The sequence below is a fragment of the Pollachius pollachius genome (genome assembly GCF_949987615.1).
Source record: "Pollachius pollachius genome assembly, chromosome: 1".
Lineage (NCBI taxonomy): Eukaryota > Metazoa > Chordata > Actinopteri > Gadiformes > Gadidae > Pollachius > Pollachius pollachius.
Window position 1 is genome coordinate 6,441,026 of NC_136934.1, and position 23,364 is coordinate 6,464,389.

The window sequence follows — 23,364 nt, forward strand, 5'->3', positions numbered from 1 at the left end:
CTTTACCTTTGCATACCCTAATCCCTTTATCATTCAATTGGAAAACAATCTTTATGTTAGCTCTATCAAGCTATAATCTTTCTGTATTGTTCTCTTCTTTACAGAAATCTACCATCCTCCTTTAAGGGTGATAATTGAGAGATTGTTTACACACTTGAAGCCAAAATTACCAGAAAGTGGCAAATGGATTGTAAAGGGCAGACCGAATTTAACTTATTTTCGAGTTCCAGTTACAACACTTACTTCCAAATGGTAATAGAAACTGTTTTCATTTTACTGTTGAAATTATTTCCATGTTAACATAGAAACATAGACCAACATTATGTAAGCCTAAGCAGGGGCGTGACATTTAATAGAAAAATAAATTAATGTATTATTTTACGTCTTTGCATCCTCAGGTTGGTATAGTGGAAAAAGATGTTGGGGCTTTTACCAAAGGAAAGGTCAGAATGAGCGCCAGCATGGAGAGGGGAGTATATGCATCAGGTAGGCTCAATACAACATAGGATCGATTTTGGCATGTACTCCTTTTTTTAATACCCAAATAGTATGAGTCAGTGTCACTTAAGGACAAAAAATATAATCATGTGTTCCTTTGCATAGGGGAAACATTGGTTGTCGTTGTAAATGTCAACAATTCCTCAAGCGAATAACTTAGGCCGAAATACACTCTATGGCAGGTAGTAGTGACCCAGTTTAAACACAACATTAAGTCAAGCAAAAAGGTCCTCATCAGAGTTTCGGGTAATGTGATCGCACCCAAAATAGGGATGGGCCGATGGTTGATTCTATTGACTATCGACGATAGATGGATTCCATCGTCGATCGTCTCAAGTTACAGATTAAAAAGTTTTGTTTTTTTTTATTCCCGGAAAAACAGCGCTGGGGTATGCTGTGTGTGATGTGGTGGCTACTTTAACAGCTTAAAAAGCCCCGCAAATTGTAATTTAAGTTAGCTGGCACAGGTGGAAACGCACTCTGTAGCGCTGACCTGCCGTAGTCACTCACTGCTACGAGAGGAGTGGAGAGGAGAGGGGAGGGGCTCGAAACCTACCGGTCTGCTCGCAGGGCGAAATGACATCACGCTCCGCTGCATGTCACTTTGAAAAACTTTGTGTTTGTGTGTGTGTGTGACTTAAGACAATGGTGGAGCCATTGCGTATGTGTGTCTTGCCGCGTTTACATGGACACTCCTGATCCGATTAGATTTCTAAACAGAATTGATATATTCCTATCATTCCTATACATTATATTATACATTATCTTGCTTATTACACGGCTCCTTGCCAAAACGAAACAATATCTTCACACGTTGTGTCTTTTACAATTACCATTCGTAGTGTTGATCAGCAGAAATATAGTCTGCCAAAGACGTTGACGTCGCTTAGCAACCCGACGCGCTGGGGTTGATAAGTTAGCGGACTACTTGCAGAGTGATAAGAAAGAGGTGAATCAGGCAAAAAATCCACTTTCCTTGACAGCGGTCTACTTTGGTGTGCATAAAAGTACAGACGGACCAATTGCAAACTACTACAGCTGCTCTAAGTTAAAAAGTAGCCGCGCCCACCCCAAACCAATCGGAATAGGTGTATACATATTGATTACAGCGGACTACACCACCTTTTCTTTGTATTGTATTCTGAATGAGGCGAATATACATGATCATTTTTTATTCCGATTGAGCTGTTCTTTCACTTCTCAGCTGATCAGAAGTGTCCATGTAAAAGCGGCTATGTGGCAGAGCTATCGCGTGCGTGTGTGTGTGTGTGTGTGTGTGTGTGTGTGTGTGTGTGTGTGTGTGTGTGTGTGTGTGTGTGTGTGTGTGTGTGTGTGTGTGTGTGTGTGTGTGTGTGTGTGCCTGAACGTCCTCACGCTCTGGCATCAACGGAAATCAATGAGAGCAACTGAAAGCTATGCCGGTAAGAAACTAAAACTGTGATTCTGAAAATCGATCAGATCGACTATTGACAATCGCTAGGATGCGCAATCGGACGATGGAAGCTGGTAGACAATCGCCCAATCCTAACCAAAAACACAGAAAAGAGTCAACTGTTCAGTGCAGATTCCTGTTGAATACGGGTAATAAGCTGCTCCCATGGCACCGGGCGCAGCGGGGTCGGGGCCCCAGGCTGCTGGGGGCCCGGAGGCTGCTTGGGGCCCGTAGGCTGCTTGTGTTGGCAGCTTCAAGCTCCTCTCTGTAGAGTACATCATAAAGGTATGGCATCTGATTGTTTAAAAGCAATCAAAGTGAACCATTTCCACCATCTGGGATGACAAACATCAAGAGAGCGTTACGTCTTTTAATGAGATGAACCGTTTCTCTCCTCACCTCACAGACACAGAGCCACGCCCCTTTATTCGCACACATTTTTCAAGTTAGCCCATCTGAATCACTTCATCACACCCTGCGCTGCGACAGACTTTTTAAGCCAGACCTGTGACCACACCCCTTTCCTTTGTTCAGAGCCACTGAACACCGTGAGAGTTGTGAGACTCTGAACTCCTTGTGTCAATGTGGTCAATGAATTTCGTTATGTAACCTTCTAAGGCTTGTTGAAAGATTTATTGCTTAACGGAATTGTGGCAATGCATTGTGGAGCTGATTGTTGTACATTTTGTTTGTGTCCTAGAAACCACTCATCCTACCTTAGCCACACACCTTACACATCCTACCTAACCACACACACCTATCTACACATTATCATCCTACCTACACATACCTACACACATCCTTACAGTCCTGCACCTTTGGACAATAAAATCTAATAACTTGTAACTCTGATTGGACAACCTTGTGTTCTCACCGACACCCCCATTGTTCTCAAGCCAGCACTTAGAGATTCCCAAAGCCTCCACTTCACACTTGTATACGTGTTTAGCCAGGTGTATTTGGACGTCAAATTGAGTTATGATCCTGAGATAGCATTTCCTCTGGTCACCGTTCCACCTGGTTCAACGGATGTTGGTCAGATTGCTATAGTATCCGGTCTCTACCCCACCGGGACAACATGTCTTTGCATCATGTCATTAGGAGTAGTGACATGAGAAGAGGGCCGCCTGCCTGCGGTGCATGATGCAAAGATGACCAAGTTAAAGCATTCAACAAAGAAACGTCAGAAAGGACTCTCCAGTCGCACGAGTAAACTGCAAAGATGACCTTGTTGGCACAACCAGGATGTACGATGGATTAACACACAAGCAGAGGCAGAATTGTCCCTGAAACTGACAACCACTGCATACAAAGTACAATCTGTAGCTTGTCATAGGCCTACTAACAGGTGCCTGATCAAAACTAAAAAGCACTTTGTAAGCATTATTTTTAAAAGGTTTTATTTACTAGTTTATATTATCATATTTTCATTTTTTATTCCCCATTAGTTTCAACACACAAGCAGGCACATTGGATGGAAGTTTTTTTTATTTTATTATTAAACTCACATCATGAGCTTATGTGGAATATGTGGATCGTTTTGTTAAGTTACTTTTTCCCTGTTTCTTCTAAAAAAAAATTAACACTTTAATGCATTGGTAATGGTAATCATGGATATACGAGGTAACCCTATCTATCAGTAACATATCGATCCGCAGTTATTACGTTGCCTACTAAAAAAAACGGCTAACGAAAGCATCGTTAGCCTAAGTGGTTTTTGAAGTGCGTCGTACGAGCATCGTACAGTTTTCACACCGTTTCCAGAAAGCATCGTTGGTAACGAACGTAGCTAACGAGGACTCCAGGAGTAGACTACTCGTAGGGTGCTAAGAGCATCGGTAGCCTACTATAGCCTCAGTGGCGTCACCAGCGGACATTCTGTGTATTGGATGTGTGTTATTAAAACACATCCAATACCACGGAATGCCCAGCTGGCGCTGTAACCAAGTGGCGTCTTGCCACACTTGGTTCACATAATGAACTGTGAACCTAGAGGGTATAGGTCTCTGTTCTCGGTAGCTAAATACTTCAAGCCATAGTTCGCGCAACCAGGCGATGAGGCAGCGCCGAAGATATGCACCTTCATACGGTACTCCTGAGGCTGCGCGCTGAGATCTCCTTTCCTCCACCAAAGGAAGCGCAGATAGTCCTGGTCCATCTTGCTCACATGAAATTGGTGAAACATCCTTTCTACGTCGCACATCAACGCCGTGGAGTGTAGTCGGAAGCGAAGGAGAACACCATTGAGATTTTTCATCAAGTCGGGTCCGGTGAGCAGCTGATCATTTAGACTGGTTCCCTTGTATTTGGCAGAGCAGTCGAATACCACGCGCAGCTTGTCTGGCTTCTTGGCGTGGTAGACGCCATGATGAGGTACGTACCATTTTTCTCCTTCCTTCCCACCATCATGGACTTCCTCTGCGTCACCCTTTTCTATGACATCCTCCACGAACTTGATGTACTGTTCCTTGTACCTTTCATCCCTCGACAGCTTCCTCTTGAGATGGTTGAGACGAACGACGGCAAGCTGTCTGTTGTCAGGTAAGTTGGGTCTCTCCTTAAAGGGTAAGGGCATTTCGTAGTGACCTTGGCTATTTTTCCTGATGCCAGTTTTCAGTTTGTCCAGGAACAGGATGTCTTCCTGGGACACCGTTTTCCCATCCTCCTTGGCATCCTTAAAATCGGATTCCAGAACACGAATAGCATCTGCAGGGGTGACTGGAGGGAGCTCCTTGACAGCTATCCGGAAACACCGTCTTGCCACACGCCATGCCTTGACGCCATGCGTCAAGGCATGGCGAAGAGCATCCAACTATACTCCATCCTAGATCGGTACAAACTGCGTAAGGCTCTTAATTTCCTCCTGATATTACATCTCTTGGTGCCATTGCCCTTGCACAGTTGTATCCTATTAAAAGACCAACCTCACAATCCTGCAGCGGTGGAATCTTGTCTACGATTGTGGAGAGATGATTCCATTGTCTGGCCGTTTCGCTTGTAGGAATGTGGGTGCGGTTCACTGGAATACAGCTTTTCGTGTAGGCAGGAGGAAGGTCGATGTGGATGGGGGACTCGTAACCTCGTATACGAAGCCCCGAAACTCGTTGGCTTTTCACAATGGTGTCACATCCTATCATAGTTGTTAACTTCAGTGTTACTGGACAGGAGTCTACCTTTAAAGTTTTGCTCACTTCCTCGTCGACGAATGTGGTGTCACTTTGTGTGTCCAGCAGGGCGTAGACAAGTGTTTCAGTTTGTGAGTTATTCTTGGATGACACCCAAACAGGCACAATCATCGACGTGTTGGTAGACTGTCCAGTCGTGACGGCATGTGACATCGCAGTCGTGGCAGGATCTGTTCGATGTGTGTTGCTTGGGGATATGGTTTCCCAAGGTTTGGACCGTTCCCTTTTTACATAGTTTTCATCGTGAAGACAGGTTGGATGTTTGCCTTTGCAGGTGTTGCAGGAATGTCTATGTCGGCAGTCCTTTGCACTATGGCCAGGTTTGGTACAGCCATAGCAGAGCTTGTTCTCTTTCACAAATTCTCTTCTCTCTGCCAGAGTCTTGGCGATGAACTTGGGACATCCGTGTAGCCTGTGTTGAGTGTCTTGACAGAACGCACAAGGGGGCTTTTCCTTCCCCTTCGCTGGCCTTTGCCTTTCACCGTCGGCTTTGGTTTCGGTTTGAGTACTCAGAACACTCGCCTTGTTCCTCTTGGGGTCCCTGTTATTCCTTTTAGCTGGGCTAGACTCGGAGTTGTGGAAGGCATATGGTGAGGTGATCGGATTACAGGCAATCCTTGCCTCCTTTGCTATGAAGGTGGTGAAGTCCTTAAAACTGGGGAATTCTCGAATTGAGTCCAAGGCTTCCGTAGCCTTCCTGTTCCATCTAGATGCTATCCAGTCTGGCAGTTTGTGGACTAGCTTCCTGTTCTCTTCACAGTCGTTCAGTATTTCAAGGTTTTTCACATGTGACATTGCATCTTGACAGGCGTTCAAGAAATCTGAAAAGTCCCGAAGCCCCTCTGCATCCTTAGGTTGGACTTTCGGCCACTCTGTCAGCCTATCTCTAAAGGCTCTCTGTATAACAAAGGGGTGGCCATATATGTGGTTCATTTTGTCCCAAGCGTCCCTGTAAGCCTCGCTATCATTTCTATAGAAGGTCCCTTCCAGTGTCTTACGAGCTGGACCGCCTACATACTTCCTCAGATAATAAAGCTTATCTGCTGAGGCGATGGCCTTTGAGTCAATGAGTGACATAAATGAAGTTTTCCACTCAATAAACTGGATAGGGTCACCATTAAATACTGATGGCTCTGGCACTGGAAGTCTATTTAGGGCCATACTATCTTGGAGGGCCCTGGCTAGGGACGACATATTTAGCTCAGATGACAAGACTGTGACGTTAGGGGGTTGTCTACTTGGAGCTATGGAGCCACTATGACTATTTGAGGAGTGGACGCTGCCCTCTTGTGGAGCTTCCTGGTTGTAGACTTGTAGTCTGGCCCGAGCTGCCTTGATTTCCTTCTCGGCCTGTATGCGTTCAAGAGCGCGTTTTTCAACTTCAAGCTGCTTCCTTTGTTGCTCCTCTAGTGTCCTTTGCTGCTCTTCTAGAAGTTGGATCTTCTCCCTTTGTTTCTCTTCCTCCAGAAATCCTTCCAACTCAACTTCCTTCACGGCAAGCTCTGCTGCAGCGTTCATGCGTTTGGCTTTTAAAGTGTCTTCAGAACCGTTGACTGACTTTGACATTCTAGAGACAGTGGATCCATAAACGGAGCGCGCATAGCCGTTTTTCAGTAGCTCCTTGAGACGGCGCTGTGCTTGTTCTGCATCAAAATCTAAATCGATGTCTACAATCCTCTCGTAGGCGATTTTCTTAATTTCTGTTGTAGCTGCCTCACATGCGTCAACATGGTTTCTCAATACGGCTGACGGTGTGAAGTGAACTAGTGCTTCGGAATATGTTTTCACCACTGACTCTTTATCTTTCTCCAGAGCATCGAGCAGAGATGCCAGCTCACTTTCATTGAGGTCTTTCTTTAACTGCTCTCTTGACTCACGGGCTTGACTCTTCCATTTTTCATACGCTGTGAGGATCTTTCTTTCCTTCTTCTTCGCCTCATCTTGTTGAAGTTCAAGCATTTTTGGAGTCAGGATTTTTGTTCGAGTTGAGCGTCGGCGGCTATCCTCTTCCTGTTCTTGAAGTTGACCTTGGAGGCTACTTAATGTTTCTTCTCTACTTTGAATTTCCTTCTCTAAACGTTCTCTCTCTGTAGTCACCGGTGTTTCATCAAGAGCCCCTTTAAGCCTTCCTATTTTATGCTGTAGGCTATCTATCTGTTTCTCTAGATCTGACTGTGGGGTAGGATTCTCTGCTCCTTTAATATTAAATTCTGCCATTATTGATATGATAAAATGTTCGTCTTTACAATAGCCTATAGACTGTACAGCGGGAAGAAGAATCCTTAATATTTAGACTACACGAAGATAGGAGCAGATAATCTGACATAAATACAGACCACTCAGAGGACTAGAGCCTATTACTGTAGGCTGATTGTTAAATGATTGACTGCAATGTTAATGAAATCAACCTCTCCAATTAATACAAAATTCAGTTAACATTTAGACTGTACATTGTTACACATTGAAACACCCCTTTTTCTTTTTTTTTCTTTTTCTATTTGGAGTTAACAGGAAGGATGATCAGAAAATGTACAGTAGCATAGCAGTCAATAAGCATAAACAAAGTCACAAAATGCACTTGTTTTTCTTTGTGTGAAGAGTACCTTATTTTTTTTTTAAAGGTCCTATAAGCTTTACATTTAGTAGAAGAAAATTCAATAAAGGTCCATTTTTGTTGAAATAATTTTCTTCTTAATTTCTTTCTTCTTAAACCGTTACAGATGAATATGAATGTTCTTAGTGAAGATGAATCGTTCCTTTCCAGTCAATTAAATGTTCCATACCTTTAATGTCTGACCGTCACACCAAACCTTTAAGCCAGCTGCATGATGACTTAAAGTCCCTTTGTCTAGAAGACCCGTAGAATGGAGCCGAGTTGCTCCCTACATGAGGTGTCGGCCGTGGGACATCTATCCCCGGTCTCCCCTAGTCGTGCTGCAACCTGGGTCCGTGGTTCGTCTTCGTAGACCTCTCCTCTCTGGCAGCGTGGTGGCAGGGTTGATGAAGGGTCTAGCTCTTACTGTAGCATTCCCAGCTGGACTTTATTCAGACTTTAATTAGCGATGCACTCCATAAAGATGACTGATGGCCCATGGTGCGGTATCAACCATTTATTTTCACACATCCACACCACAGATACACCGTAAGAGCTGAAAGCAAATAAAAAGGCACAATCATGCACTCGTAATATGACCATGCTTTCCCCACAGCTAGCTACCACCACGAGGTGAATAGCACTAGCTAGCATTAGCTAACTCCAAAAATGCATACTCTTACACATATCAAAAACAAAACGTAACAGAACTTAATTCCACAGTTTATCAACACACATACCTGTTCGCCTTCCAGCTAGGTGCTATTAAAAGGATGAACAATGCTTCATATGTTTTGTGAACAGTTCTAAGCATGAACAAACGTGTTCACCTCTTAAACCTTCCTTTCCGTCTGAGTCGCGCACCGAGAGACGGCAGGTAAACGTCTCTGTGGCCTTTCAAAATAAAGGTCACACAACAAGGTGCAAGTAAAATTCGCTATGAATATTAATCAGAAACATATTTAGGGCACCATACAAATTTGAATGAACAAATGTGATATCCAAGGCACTATAAACCAATCTCAATAATATAAAATATGATAAAACAAAATTATATGGGTCATTTACAGGCGCAATTTCGCAATACACGCCGATACATTACTCATAGACTACTGTTAGATTTAAACAGCAAAGACGGAGACATGTTAGAAGTCAACAACAACATAACTTATTGCAGCAATTTAAAATTCCAAAAATAAATGCGCAGCAGAAAAGTACCGATCAAACGCCTCGTCTCAAGGCATATAATAAAATCAAATGATTCCATTGCACTTGCTGTCTCCCTCTGATTTTAATTCAACAATCGTGGTTAAAATGTCTCACATTGATCAATGACCGAAGACATAGCCTAGTGTACATGAATCATGCTGAGATCAGCGGGTGTCGGTGTCGCGTTTTTTGTTGTAATTGATTGCATTAAGCACTGTAAGCGCTTCGGTGAGACTGTGATGAAGTTCACTATTTATTTGACCGTGTCTAGACAACGAACATCCTTGACCATAGTTAATCGCGTTTGTAGTCTACACTCAAACGTGAACTCATTATTGCATGCGGGTGTCTTCATTCATAAAAAAATAAAAACATCCGGGAGTATGCAAATTATTCTAAAGAGGTCTAGACTCCGTGTGCAGCCCGTCTTCTTCAGTGAACCAAGAAAGAAATTTTACCCCCTCGGTTTTACACAGGAAACTTGAGATAAGAAGGTGAAATCGCCGGGCGTGCCAAGCTGTGACCGAACCGGCTTGGCAGTGTAAAAAGGCCTATACATCATCCTGCCCAACAATATGGGCAGGATCTAGACCAAGCTCTCCTAATCGGGTCAACAATAGCCGTGTGTCAATGCCTAGCCTCTGCGTTTGAATGATTATGAATGAATGGCACGTTGCATTTTTAATGTCTACAAATATTCCAATCAATGAAACCTTATGCGGAATCAGATAAAGTCGTCTCTTTGCTGCGCAAAGCATGTTTCAGAAATCAACACATTGAGATAAATGTAGTTGTCACACAAGCTATTTTAGATTTTTGTAATAGGGAATTATTTCAGGGGGGAAAATGCCATGAAAAAATGTACGCACAGTGCGTTCAGGATTAGGACTGATAGGCCTACATATGTCGGGCCGGCCTAGGCCTAAACAATTGTGTTTTAAATATCTTTAGCATTCATATTATTGCAGTCTATTCTTTTCGTAGGCTATCGTACCTTGATGGGGAGATATTTTTACCCTTTTTAACCCCATTTTCCTGCGGAATTCCTGAGCCCCCCACTCCTACAGAGCCCATTTCAGCACCGTGTCAGTGGACAGTTACAAACCTACGAACGTCGTTAGTGCAGTGCACGCGCGTTCATGTTAAGAGGAGTTTCGGGAAACGCTCCAAAGAAATTTACGATGGTTCGCAAGATCCTTCGTGAGAAAGATCGTGCGAGCGTGGATTCATCGTTGTCGGGAAACTGGGCCCTGGGCCAAGGTCTTCTCAAGCACTTGTCAAACTCAAACAGCAGACGGCGCTAGAGGTTAACTTTCGTTGGGGACCAGCCATGGACCTATAAAGCAGGCGCTCATGCCACTCAGATATCAGGTCTAGTATGGGAGTGGCAAACGATAGACTCCTCAAGCCCAAAACACACGCTATTTACGCGTTGGGTAGTTCTTCAATAAGGTGTTACCGCTACTACGACAATGCCTACAATAAAGGATTTAACGTTGACTTACGATGCAGTTAACGAGGAAAGGACGTTTTCCGAGGGAGACACTTTAACGGACAGTGACGATGTGTTTGAAAAAAGATACGAAAGTTAAATCCTTTTTCGTCAAACTTAAAGGCGAAGCAAATATGCGTTGGAGCCGAGGGATTGGTGAATAACAAATCATTTATAAAGCACACTGGAGGTACTTTAAACTTAAACATTTTTTTTTCTAAAGGTAAGTGAAACGACGGTCTATGTCTTTGGAAACATCAAAGCATCCTATACATGTTTCAGCCATCCACTAGAAATAATGAATGGTGGTGAGAAAGTTGCAAGAGGCTCATGTCAACAAACAATAACAATGAATTTGACCATATGGACTTTCAATCATTCCAAATATCTTATGGAAAACAAATGTCTTCTGTGAGCAGTATTACCAGATGGGACATGTGAAACCAAGCTGATGTCCTCATCCTATTCCCAGCCAGTGTTGTGTGATCAGGAAACAAGTCGAGTTTTTTCGAACATAGTTTTCTTAATGACATTAACCCTATCTATCCGTAACATATCGATCCGCAGTTATTACGTTGCCTACTAAAAAAAATAACGTCCCTGTCTTTTCAAGCACGTGTCAAAATTAAACAGCAGATGACGCTAGAGGTTTACTTTCGAGATGGCAACAAGCCTGCAACGGTGCGGACCAGCAGGCGCTCATGCCACCGATTGGTCCATGTATGCCACAAGTCTAGTATGGGCGTGGCAAATTCCACGATAGACTCCTAAAGTCCGAAACAAACGCCATTTCCGCGTTGGGTAGTTCTTTAATAAGGTATTGCCGCTGCTACGACAATGCCTACAATAAAGGATTTAACGCTGACTTACGAGGCACTTAACAAGGAAAGGACGTTTTCCGAGGGGGACACTTTAACGGGCACAGTGACGATGTGCATGGAAAAGGATACGAAAGTTGAATCCTTTTTCGTCAAATTTAAAGGCGACGCAAATGTGCATTGGAGCGAAAAGCGTGGTGATTACCGTCACCATTATTCTGCACACAGGAGGTACTTCAAACTTAAACATTTTTTTATTCCTGAAAACACTAAAGGTAAGTGAAACGACTGTCTATGTCTATTGTGGTCGGAGACATCAAAGCATCCGAGGGTGACCAGATCCAAATTCACCAGATGTGGGACAGTACGTTTGTGTGGGACAATGTGGGATACCAATGCATTGAGGTAGTCTAAAATAACTTTAAAAAAACAACATTTCTATTCTGCCCCTTTGCTTATAACATTACTATGCTTTGCCATCTGATTGATTCAGTCGCACACAACAGCCTGCAAATAAAAACGTAACAAATATATCTTATTTAAATGGAACTTTCCCAAGTTCTCTCACTGAGAAAACATAGTAAGCATGGAGCTTTTATGCTATTTCACAGCGCCTCAAGTTAACACACCTGACTGTATACAATCAAACAGAAAAGACAGTCAACGCTACAATTGTTATTTCAAGTATCGTACTTTAATGTGCCTTTTCTCCAACAACAGAGAGCAACAACCTAACCCCAGCAGAACTCAAAACACCACATTAAAGTGTTTGCTCTAGTAGAACAATAAACTGAACCACATATTCAAGTAGAGCATTCAGTGGATTAGGCTACATGGAGTAAATAGGCTGATTATCTGAACAAAACAAAACTCAGCTCAGAATCACAGATTAACTACACAAAATAAATGCATTTGAAAATGATCTGCATTTACTGGACAATGCCAACTAAAGGCACACCTGGGTATACAATTAGGCAATAGGCACTGCATAAAATAATAACGTTGTTTGTGAGTCCCGCATTGTCTGTGTGGTTTCACGTCGTATTCCCCCGTGTGAAATGGAAAAATTACTCAAGCAAACTTCACACAAAACTTTAGCTGCATTTCCTCTTCTTAGCCGTACGAGTCGTGCTTTCCTCCGTCTCGTATGGGGTCAGAACAGTCTCATTAATAATGAATGCACAGAGAAGGATTCACAATATTTATATATATGTAACCCAAATGTCCTGCTGTCTCTCTATGACCCTGGACTCTGCGTTGTGTTTGGTTGTTTGGTGTGATGGGTAGAGAAGGACCACGGGACACAGTTGTTCGGGATTGTGGGAGACGCTTGGCAATTTATTCCCCAACAGTGGAAAGTCTTCAATATAGCCTTGTATCTTGTATCCATGAGGGTCAAACACAAAAACAAGAATTAGAAAAAACTCTTTGACCCAACAAAATGTAAAAATAAATACATATAACTATAAACTATATAACTTAAGAAACATTCTCTTTCAAATAAAAGACAAAAACATTAAATTAAACAGTAGACAAAATCATATCGTACGAGATCATATAAGACGCACACACACCACATATAACACTCAACAGGTAAACGAACATATTTTAATATATGCAACATATTGACCAAACAAACTGAACGGATGGGTGGTTTATATTAAAAATATAGCTTGTGCAAGATAACTTGCTCACCTTGTATCCATGAGGGTCAAACACAAAACAAGATGCCACCCACACGAACTACGGTGGCGCACAAGGGACACAATATTAAAATCGCGGTAAACAGCGCTCCATGGTGGCCTGTCTAATTAACAACCTTACATATAAATGACTCTTCTCACAAATATATTTCAATGCACACACGGATATTTACGGAACCCGTAAAGGGACATGGGGAAAAAAAAAACGTTTCTGTTGAGCACGAGAAAGTATCTGGTGCGCACGGGAAAGTATCTGGTGCGCATGAGAAAGTATCTGGTGCGCACGAGAAAGTATCTGGTGCGCACGTACGTATATCAGTGTGTGTGTGTGTGTGTGTGTGTGTGTGTGTGTGTGTGTCGTCAGCGAGTGAGTGGACGAGCGAGGAGAGCGAGCGATAGCGTGCGTGTCAGTTTAGTGAAGTAATGAACGAGTCCAGTTGCGTGTAAGAATAAAGTACCCAGCCTGTCAAGAATCGGCCGCTTCATTCAAACCATATTCCGACCTATAAGCAGACCCACTGCCGGTCAAAGTGAAGGGTGTTGCCCCCGAGAGAGCATCGGCCCTGGAGGGAACGTCTCCCCTGTGCTCTTCGGTCTGGGAGCAATCAGTAGGAAAGGTGTAACTAACCATCTCGTAGTTGGAGGCGGAGCCAAGAGAGTTTACGTGCTCCAATAGTGCGAGATAAAAATAAAGCACATAATTTTAATTATTTTAGCTTGTATGTGATTTATAGCGGGCACGGGCACACACAAGCTAAAATCGTTCAAATGAATCTGCTTTATTTTTTTCTTGCACTATTGGAGCACGTATACTCTCTTGAGGTGCTGCATGCAGAAGCATGACGGCGGAAGGATGTAGAGGTGCTGTTGGTTGTGTTAGAATTCGAACAAAACCAGATATATACACAGCTGCTGATGGGAAAGTTATTGTGGAAGACTAACTCTTAAACTTTCTTTCTGTCATAATGAAAACTGTCAAGATTAAATAAGAACAACTTTCCATTTGTTCACTTGCTTTAATTAACGACAGCAGTGAAATGACAATAACCAAACATGTCACGAGCAGCTGAAAGTGCTGGCAGGTTTTCATCTAACAGAGTCATTAACTTCCTGTTCCGCTATGTGCAACACCATAGAGGTCCGTAGTGCAACAACATAGAGGACCGTAGTGCAATATTCCCTAAAGATGACATTGTTTTAATGGCTGTAAAGCACTTCGGCTCCGAGTGGTTTGAGAACTCCAAGAGAGTGTTTGAACTCTGCCCAAACACTCAGCGCAAAGTGACACACAAAGGGACGCAAAAAGGGGCAAACAATGTCAAAAGCTGTTTGAAACTGCTTAACGAGGTTGGTGAAAATGTCCCTCGTTTTGTGGCTCATTACCTCGACGAACTCCCGCCAGTGACTTTCAATAGCCTGGATGTTTCTTGCCTGCTTGGCAGGATTGAACATCTTAGAGCGGAGGTCGCTGTTATGAAGCAGGCTATGTTTACGCAGACAAGTGCCTGCGAGGATCTCCGTGCAGTAACAGCGGATATTAGAAAATGTCTGTGCGTGATCGAGAAGCCTGGTACGAGCGGAGTGACTGCGCATACTCCCCGGGCTCGTGAGGTGAACCAGGCCGGCGGAAGCGGGGAGACTGTAAGGGCTCGAGGGGTCTCCGTGGTTACGCAGTTGAACAGCGCATTACGCAGTTGAAGAAGTATAACCACCCCTTAACGTGCTTCCCTGCTATAAAACTGGACTGAATTGAGTTTATGATTGGTAAACTCGAAACAAGGTTGCTGATAATATCAATATGGAAATAGTCCGTGATAGTAGAAGTCTTTGCGTGAGTGAGAGAGTAAAAACCTAATAAACTCAATTCAGTCCAGTTTTATTGCAGGGAAGCACGTTAAGGGGTGGTTATACTTCTACAACTGCGTAATGCGCTATTCAACTGCGTAACCACGGAGACCCCTCGAGCCCTTACTGTGCATTCACACCAAACGCAACATTTGTCGCCCGTTTGCGTTGTCGCCGAAGTTTTGTCGCGCCACAAATCGTAATCTGTCGCTGTGCAAGTTTTGTCAGGCGAATTTGTCGCGCCACAACTTTTGGCCGCCAACGGCATGCCAATTCATTCTCAACCAAGGCCGAGATAACCACCATCGCATGTCTTTACCTTTTGTGGAAGAGGGAGAGACGTCGGAGGACCCGACGCAGTCTATTCATAATATTGTAATGACCACGGAAGAGGCAGTGAATGAAGTATTGATTAGACAGAGATTTATTAGATAGGCCTACCTAATAAACCGTTGGAACACACAAGACCGGAAACCATAGCAACGCCGGTAAACAAACCCCGAGAAGCCCAATCCCTATGAGAGCTCCTCGCGCTACGGCCATTGGAGGCGCACAGAGCTTTTGGCCGTGATATTATATATACTATTATATTATATTATATTATATACTATTATATATAGAGCTCCGGGAGTCGTAAACGGCAACAATCACTTTCTCCTCCATGCTGCAGTTTGCCGGTTGAACGCTGATTGGCTGTTACGTTACACACGTCACTCAGTGGCCACGCTGTTGAACGCTGATTGGCTGTCATCACTCGAATTTCGCGTCAAAGTTGAAATATTTCAACTCGAGGCGACAAATCAAAACTTGTCGCCGGTTTTCTCTAGCGAATAATTCGCCCGATACGCGTGTCTACGCACAGTTAAGGTGAAGGCTGTTTAGCTTTTAGCGTAACGTTAGCCCAGTGGTCCGCTTTCTTCTTCTCTGGCTCTAGACGCTCAGCAGACTGTAGCGAAACTACAACTCACGACTACTAACATTACTGTGAGGCCCAATACGTTAGCAGCAGCTGTCTGTTCCTATGATAAACACTGATTATTAAAGTGAAGATGCTGTAGGCTATTTAGTGTTTTTTAACGGTTTAATCAGTTGAAACAAGGTTGCTGATAATATTGATAGGGAAATAGTCAGTGATAAAAGTAAGAAGTGTGTGTGTGTTTGTGTGAGAGAGAGTAAAATTCAGTTCGTTTTATTGCAGGGAAGCACGATGAGGGGACGGCTAGAGAATTGTGTGTGTGTGTGTGTGTGTGAGCCACATGAGAAGCTGCAGAAACTGACAGCAAAGCACCGTCTGTCTGACAGAAAATTGTCGGGCAATAATGGCTGTTTAACTACCAATTTTACTTGACCTTTTTCTGTGTTGATTGAGAGATCCCAAGCAGCAGAAAATTACATATTGTGAGATATAATATCTGTCCTGAAGCTGTCTTTGAAAGTATTTTGTGGAGAGGAGCAGGGTATTGCTGTTCAAGACTTAATACATAATGTAACTGCATTATGAAGCCTACATGAACTGCATGGTGTTCAGGGATGAATAGTCTCTCCTATTGCTATTGTACTATTTTTTCAGCTATAGTTACATTAATCGTCAATAATGTAGCAGCCTACTTTTGAATGACAGGGTCCCTGCTATCACATGTTGTTAAAATATAACATTTACATAATAAAGTCAACTACAGGCTTCCCAAATGCTGTAGTAAATTAAGCATGATGAGCTGAGTATATGTCAGCATGTGGCCCCACTTTTAACTCTCGTTTTTTCAAACCCTTATTGTAGATGGATAGACTTAAGTCTAAAAGTGCAGTTTGGAAGTATTACACTGAACCAACACCAGCGAAGGCAGTCTGTAATACATGCAATGAAGGTGTCAGTATGGGAGCAACAATGAGGAAAAACAAAAATACCTCAAACCTGTGGTCCCATCTTAGGATTCATCACCCGGAGTTGTATGAAACAGCACAGAAGAAACAGGAATCTGAATCTCATCAGGATGAGGCAACTTCATCTCAGCCAACAATAGAGGACATGTTTCAGAAACAAAGAAAATGGGCAAACTCAGACGACAGGTCGAAACTAATGGACAAACTAGTCATAGAAATGATAGTCACTGACAACCAGCTGTTCACGGTGGTGTCTGATGTTGGCTTTAAGCACCTCATGGCTGCAGCAGAGCCACGATATGCACTGAAAAGTGAGAAGTATTACCGAACTGAGAAGCTGCAAGAAGTTTACCACAAGATTGTGGACAAGATAAAAGTCCTGAATCAACCGGAGAATGCTGGCTACTCTCTCACCTTCACCACAGACTGCTGGTCTGGTGTGACATGCCATTTCATCAACGCTGAATGGACAAGAAAGCAGGTCATCTTAAATACAAGAGCGATGCATGGGTCCCACTAAACTTTGTTCGAAAAAAATCAACTCGTTCCTGGTCGCACATCACAAGCTGCGAATAGGGATCGGGGGCTTTAGCTTCATCCTGATCGTGACACAACATTTTTAAATCATTGTACAATATTGGACTTTTGGCATTATTGAACGTAAAATCTGGAAAATTATCGTCCAAAAATGATACTATCGTACATCTGGCAACGCTGTCTGAAACTATCACTATTATCTATGATAAATCTAAATTGAACACTGGTATTTTCTTCAATAAGATATTGCCACACCCTCTTTGGAAACTTTCCATATGTACTGTTCAATCAGTGTGACACAACCTTTAATCTTTCACCATGTGAGTTTAAGAATGAGCTTACACTAGGGATGGGCATGATTAATCAACGATCGACTAATTGCACCCACCCCAAACCAATCGGAATAGTGTATCCATGTCGATTATAGCGGACTACACCACCTCTTCTATTCCGTGTGGAATTCTATTCCGATCAGAGAATTGTATTCCGATTGAGGCGTATATATGATCATTTTCTTTTCGGATTATGCTGTTGTTCCACTTCTAATCGGACAAGAAGTGTCCATGTAAACGCGGCTATTGTGAGTCTGGCATCGAAGCAGAACTTCAGAACTTTCTGAGGGAGCCCCCCCCCCCCCCCCCCACGTTAGCACGGACTTACCTGTGCATCATGGCAACGTCGGTCCTATTATTATTATTATTATTATTATTATTATTATTATTATTATTATTTCGGGAAAAAACGGGGGTCAGTTGTGTTTATGAGCACCGGCTTCTAGGTACAGGCTCCGTTGCTTTAGAGCACAGTAACGCATATTGAGTGTAACCATTGGAACGGTTCCGGTTTAACTCCCACAAGAGTTGTTTATCTAATAACAAAGATCTCAATGAGGAAAACACGCTGTGTTTTGGTATTTTCATTGCATTTTTAATATAGCATATAAATAGTTAATTTTAATATAAAAATATTAATGATTAATCAAAAATGTATCGTTAATTCTCCCAACGATCGAATAAGACAATTTAATCGAATACCCATCCCTAGCTTACACGTCGCTTGACTTTCTATAGCACTCAACTACACTGTTATTTTAAAATCAAGTATGACCGCATTCCTTTTTCATACTCTAATCATGCTAACTATATATTTAACACAATGACATTTCTCATGCAGACACTGAAATCTCCAAGGGAAATCACTCGTATAAATTCAGCTTCAAAATTCCATCTGGGTAGGTAATTTAATTCTCAATCCAATTTTTATTAAGGTAACAGAATGCACCAACCCTTACATCCCCAGGCAAATTCGCTAATGCATGTGAGACTGGGACTTCTCAGTTCATTTTCGTTTTCCATGGGGCTTTATCATCAAGGGCAGACCCAGAATGCAAATTCCTCTGGTTTCCACAGTACAATACATCCTATATGTCACATCAGTTGAAACACACCAGCCACTTATGTTACTTTTTTCTCACACATGGACAGTTCTGATTATTTGAGTTGTTCTGCTCTGTGTGCTTTAATAGGAGTATGCCCTCATCCTTCCAAGGGTATTATGGTAGGATCGTCTACAAGTTGGAAGCCAAGCTTTCAAGGAGCTGGAGGTTGGACAGTTGTGTAAAACAGGAGATCAACTTTACATCGAAGGCCATTTCAAACCTCAGCCACCTGATGGTATGTAGCGCTGGCGTATTTGACCTGGTAACAGGATGGGTGGCACAGTAAGAATGTCATTGGTTCTATGAGGGGGGAGGGGCACCTTTCTGTATGGAGTCAGTACGTTCTTCTCGTGTTCAGTTAGGTTTCCTCCGGGTGCTCTAGTTTCCATCAACATCAAGAAATCCATCCATGGTGAGGTGAATACTCCTGCCGGTGCCCTTGACCTTGGCACTAGGGTAAAGCCCTGTACTGTGTGGCTGCCCCCTGCTCCTAGTGACGGGATCAATTCAGAGCCCTCACTTTCCTTCTGGATCAATTCGGTATTTAAAAAAGTAACTGTTTGTGGAGAAGAGGAGGCCAGATGTTTATGGACATATCCAATGTATATTTAAATTATTTAGGTATGTCACAAGGTCATCATCTGGGAGTTGGAAATGTGGCTTCATTCCCCATTCCTCTCTGGACAAAGCCCTGAACATTTGGACAGCAAAAAGCAATAATGTGTATTCAACTACAATTACAAATCACTTAACTTAAATCAAAAATAAGTTTACATTTGTTTAAAAGAAGAAGATATTGGTATTTAAATTTGGTAGAGCTGAGTTCCTTGACTTGACTAACTAATCTTATAAAAAAAACAGATGAAGTAGAAGTTGCTTAAAGGAGGTTATAAAGAAAAGTATGACCATTGTACGCATTGTTCAATAATGGGCTACAATTGAATTATACTGGACACATTCTAGCATCACTGTGAGACTAACTGGCATGTGTGTATCTCCACCTAATTTCAGGAAGCTCCTAATTTTAGGATGTTTAAGTTACTTAAGCCATGTATCAGACCGGTTCACCTACCTGTAGCTGATCAGTTAAGTCAACATTTACGAACATTGTCCCTGCTCACCATGTCCTACTCTAGACCCGCCAGGTTGGCCAAATGGATAAAGACATAGGAATCTTCTCCAAAGGATCCGTACTAATGGAGGCGTTTGTGGAGAGTGGAGTATATGCCCCGGGTAATGTCTCTCTCACACACACACACACACACACACACACACACACACACACACACACACACACACACACACACACACACACACTGTGTGGACTTATCTGTTAATTAATTAATTTATTTTTTTTCCTTAGGTCAAACTGTGGCAGTTACTGTTAAAGTCAAAAACACATCCTCAAAAGACATGACCCCCAAGTTCTCTTTGAATCAGATTGTTACGTTCCATGCGCAAGGCCGTAGAAAGTACAGTGGGAGTGAAATCTGTAAGTTAGTTGGGAAGGTTATTGAGAAGAATAGTGAAAAAACACTCACTTGTGCATTGAAGATCCCTCCTGACACGATCCTATCCATCCAGAACTGTGAAATCCTTTCAGTTGAACATTATTTTAAGGTATGTGCTCAAGTATTTGCTAATGCAAATGGTTATAGTATATGCCTAAATTCAAAAAAGGTTGTGCAAATGAAGTGCTGACAGTGCGAAGTAGGATGTTCCCCAATATAGTCCTACCCAAATTATCAATATTTTACATTTAAAAGTCATGCACATGATGAATTGGTATTGGGTTTACATCTCACTGTGTACTCGTTTCCCTAGGTGTACTTGGACATCAGCTTTGCCTCAGACCCAGAGATCAAGTTTCCACTGGTCATTGCCCCTTCCGGCTTCATGGTAAACCCAGGGCCCGGGGGAATGAACCAGCCGTACCCCCCTGTAGCATACGGGGGCCCAAGCAACAGCGACTTCCCTCCCCCCGCCGCCTGCTTTCAGCCAGCTCCGCATCAACAGGCCTATGGTCCCTCAGCAGCCTTTGGGCCCCAAGCAGCCTTCGGCCCCCAAGCAGGCTACGGCCCCCAAGCAGGCTACAGGCCCCAAGCAGCCTTCGGGCCCCAAGCAGCCTACGGGCCCCAAGCAGCCTTCGGGCCCCAAGCAGCCTACGGGGCCCAAGCAGCCTCCGGGCCCCCAGCAGCCTCCGGGCCCCAAGCAGCCTTCGGGCCCCAAGCAGCCTTCGGGCCCCAAGCAGCCTCCGGGCCCCCAGCAGCCTCCGGGCCCCAAGCAGCCTTCGGGCCCCAAGCAGCCTTCGGGCCCCAAGCAGCCTACGGGGCCCAAGCAGCCTCCGGGCCCCCAGCAGCCTGGGGCCCGGGCCCCTCTGCGCCCGGTGCCATGGGAGCAGCTTATTACCAGCCCGTGCCACAGAACGTGTCTCCGTATGGACCCCCGTCCCACCCCTCGTCGCACGCCCCCGTGGTCCACCCTCCTCCCCCTCCGAGGGGCCCGGTTCCTCCGCCGGCGGCTCCGGGGGCTCTGGCCTCTGCGCCGACGTTCGACCCCGGCCAGTACGCCCCGCCGTCATTCGCCTCCTGCTACAACGCCCCCACGTATAGCATGCCGCCGCAAATGCCGGGGATGGGCACCGATTTTCTATCCCAACAAAATGAGGAACCTCCTTCCTATCTCTCTATGTTCCCCCCGGCAACCAACGATAAACCGCCAAACTAAATGAACGGAAAGCGCTGATGATTCATTGTCGTGGTTTTTGAAACATGGAAATGTGCCATGGGATAAATGTGTGTATGTATATATATATATATATACACCTCAATATGCAACCTATGGTTCATTAATGTTAAGCATATATACACGTATGCTATGAAAAGCCTTATTCAATGTCTAAAATGGGGAAGTTTAAAGGCCTTTTGTATTTTGTGGCTTCCTCTCAGGGTTCAACCATGACCAGTGACGTCATTCGAACACACCTGGTTGCATGTGGTCTTCAACTGCCGTAGTGTAGCCACAATAATCCTACAATGGACCATTGTATATCGATGACTTTATTCAGCCATGCATGTATGGCAGAAATGTGTGACACATTTGAAAATATAAGAAATATAATTGTTATACACTTTAAGTACAAAGAAAGTATGATCAGTATCTTGCCTACAAAGAGTCATTTAATTTTAATAAAGCGCTATTGGACGTACTAAAATTAATTATTTGTTTTAAATAATCCTGTATCGTCTACGTTTCCTGTTCTCTTTTCTTATACTTTCCAGCACACATGTCCTACTGAACTTGGGGTATTATGATTTGGTTGATCGCCCACTCTTTGCTTATTGTAGGGCAGCTCACCTATGTAACCAATTAACACATCCTTGTTTGACATTGGAAGGTGTTCCGCGATGTTGGTGGAGGGTGATATACTGAACTGGTTTTCTGAAGTACGGGATGGCTTGAAATAGAATTGCCTTTTAACCTCAAATAAATGCCTTAGCCTCAGATAAACTATCGTACTACCTTTTGTATGAGCCTGTTTGAAAATATACATGTTGTTATTCTTTGTATGTTTCTCTGACATGCATTTAAAATTACTTTACCAGATGCTAGATGTGTATTTTACGAATAATTGTACCAATAAAAAATACAAATATAACCGCAAGCGGTGATTAACGGGGTCCGAGCAAAATTAAAAGTCAAGAACACACTAATGGAAGATATATAAATACAACATATAATTGTCATATTTAAGGAAAGATGTTCCACTTAAATAAATCTGAACTGCAGCCTCATTCACATGGTCAAAATGTCTATTGATAAGCACACAACATCCAGAAAACTCAAAGCACACATTTCACAAGAGAATTAAGGGCTTTCTTAAAAGAGTACAGATCTGAAAATGTGCACTGTTAATGGTATCCACCTAATGATAGCCGTATGGTAGTTATACAATAACAAAATGGTCATATAGGCAAATTGGGTTGAGACTGTGGACGTTTGGTTTTTCTATGAAATTGTGGGAAAAGTAAACAGTTTTGGAGCAGACAGGGTGAAAAAGATGCATCTGATTTTAGAGATTAATATGATGAAAGAAATTTGAGTCCAGGTCAATCTCTTAAGGAGAAGGCTAGTTCATATTTTTTTTAAAAAGCGCCAGCTTTGGGTGCAGTACCACAATTTAGCAGTGGGGGGTATTGGTATCCACCTAATAATAGTCGTATGGTTTCTTTAGTGCTGTCAGTTTAACACGTTATTGCAAACCAATTTTAACGGCGTTAATTTTTTTATCGCGCGATTAACGCTCTTTTGGCTTGGCAAACGTTGTAGTTTTTTAACCTGCTGTCTAGCAACAACTTGTCACGTTAGAAAAACAACAAATGATGGCTGAGCTACACTGGAAACAAAACAACAAGCACGCCGCACAAACTTGTTGGGGCAAGCAAGGATACGGAGCGGATGAAAAACTCCTTAAAAGTGTGTGTGTGTGTGTGTGTGTGTGTGTGTGTGTGTGTGTGTGTGTGTGTGTGTGTGTGTGTGTGTGTGTGTGTGTCACTCTGTTCGAGCCTGCACGAGAGTTCAATGCTGTTACGTCTTTCTGACCAATCGCAGTTCAAGGCCCACCTGGGCTGTACCACTTCGGGAGGGGCCGCTCAGTTACTCCCCTCTAGACAAAATCGACTTGGTTGCGACGTTGAAAGTTTGTGAGGGTCGCGTTTGTTGAGTGAGTGAGA

The 23,364-nt window shown here is 43.2% G+C and overlaps 1 protein-coding gene across 2 annotated transcripts; it reads left to right on the forward strand.

The window, feature by feature from the left end:
- The first annotated feature begins 11,205 nt into the window (after positions 1 to 11,205).
- On the forward strand, positions 11,206 to 23,117 carry LOC307074601 (arrestin domain-containing protein 3-like). 2 transcript variants are annotated; one of them, XM_079734821.1, is made up of 6 exons: positions 11,206 to 11,502; positions 18,367 to 18,424; positions 18,719 to 18,866; positions 19,768 to 19,864; positions 19,995 to 20,251; positions 20,456 to 23,116. In XM_079734821.1, the coding sequence occupies exons 1-6, from the start codon at positions 11,247 to 11,249 to the stop codon at positions 21,356 to 21,358; spliced, it is 1,719 nt and encodes a 572-aa protein (XP_079590947.1). In that variant the 5' UTR covers positions 11,206 to 11,246; the 3' UTR covers positions 21,359 to 23,116. The 2 variants fall into 2 exon arrangements, with proteins under 2 accessions (XP_079590947.1, XP_079590948.1); XM_079734822.1 differs by lacking the exon at positions 11,206 to 11,502 and adding an exon at positions 16,557 to 17,137 and having other exon boundaries at positions 20,456 to 23,117.
- Positions 23,118 to 23,364: the final 247 nt, after the last annotated feature.

What these genes read in the sequence shown, in the direction of transcription:
- LOC307074601 (XM_079734821.1), top strand. Translation starts at nt 11,247, where the DNA reads ATGCCTACAATAAAGGATTTAACGCTGACTTACGAGGCACTTAACAAG. An exon ending in AGCTTCAAAATTCCATCTGG is followed by an intron (nt 18,425 to 18,718) that starts GTAGGTAATTTA and finishes GTGCTTTAATAG; the next exon opens with GAGTATGCCCTCATCCTTCC. An exon ending in CAAACCTCAGCCACCTGATG is followed by an intron (nt 18,867 to 19,767) that starts GTATGTAGCGCT and finishes GTCCTACTCTAG; the next exon opens with ACCCGCCAGGTTGGCCAAAT.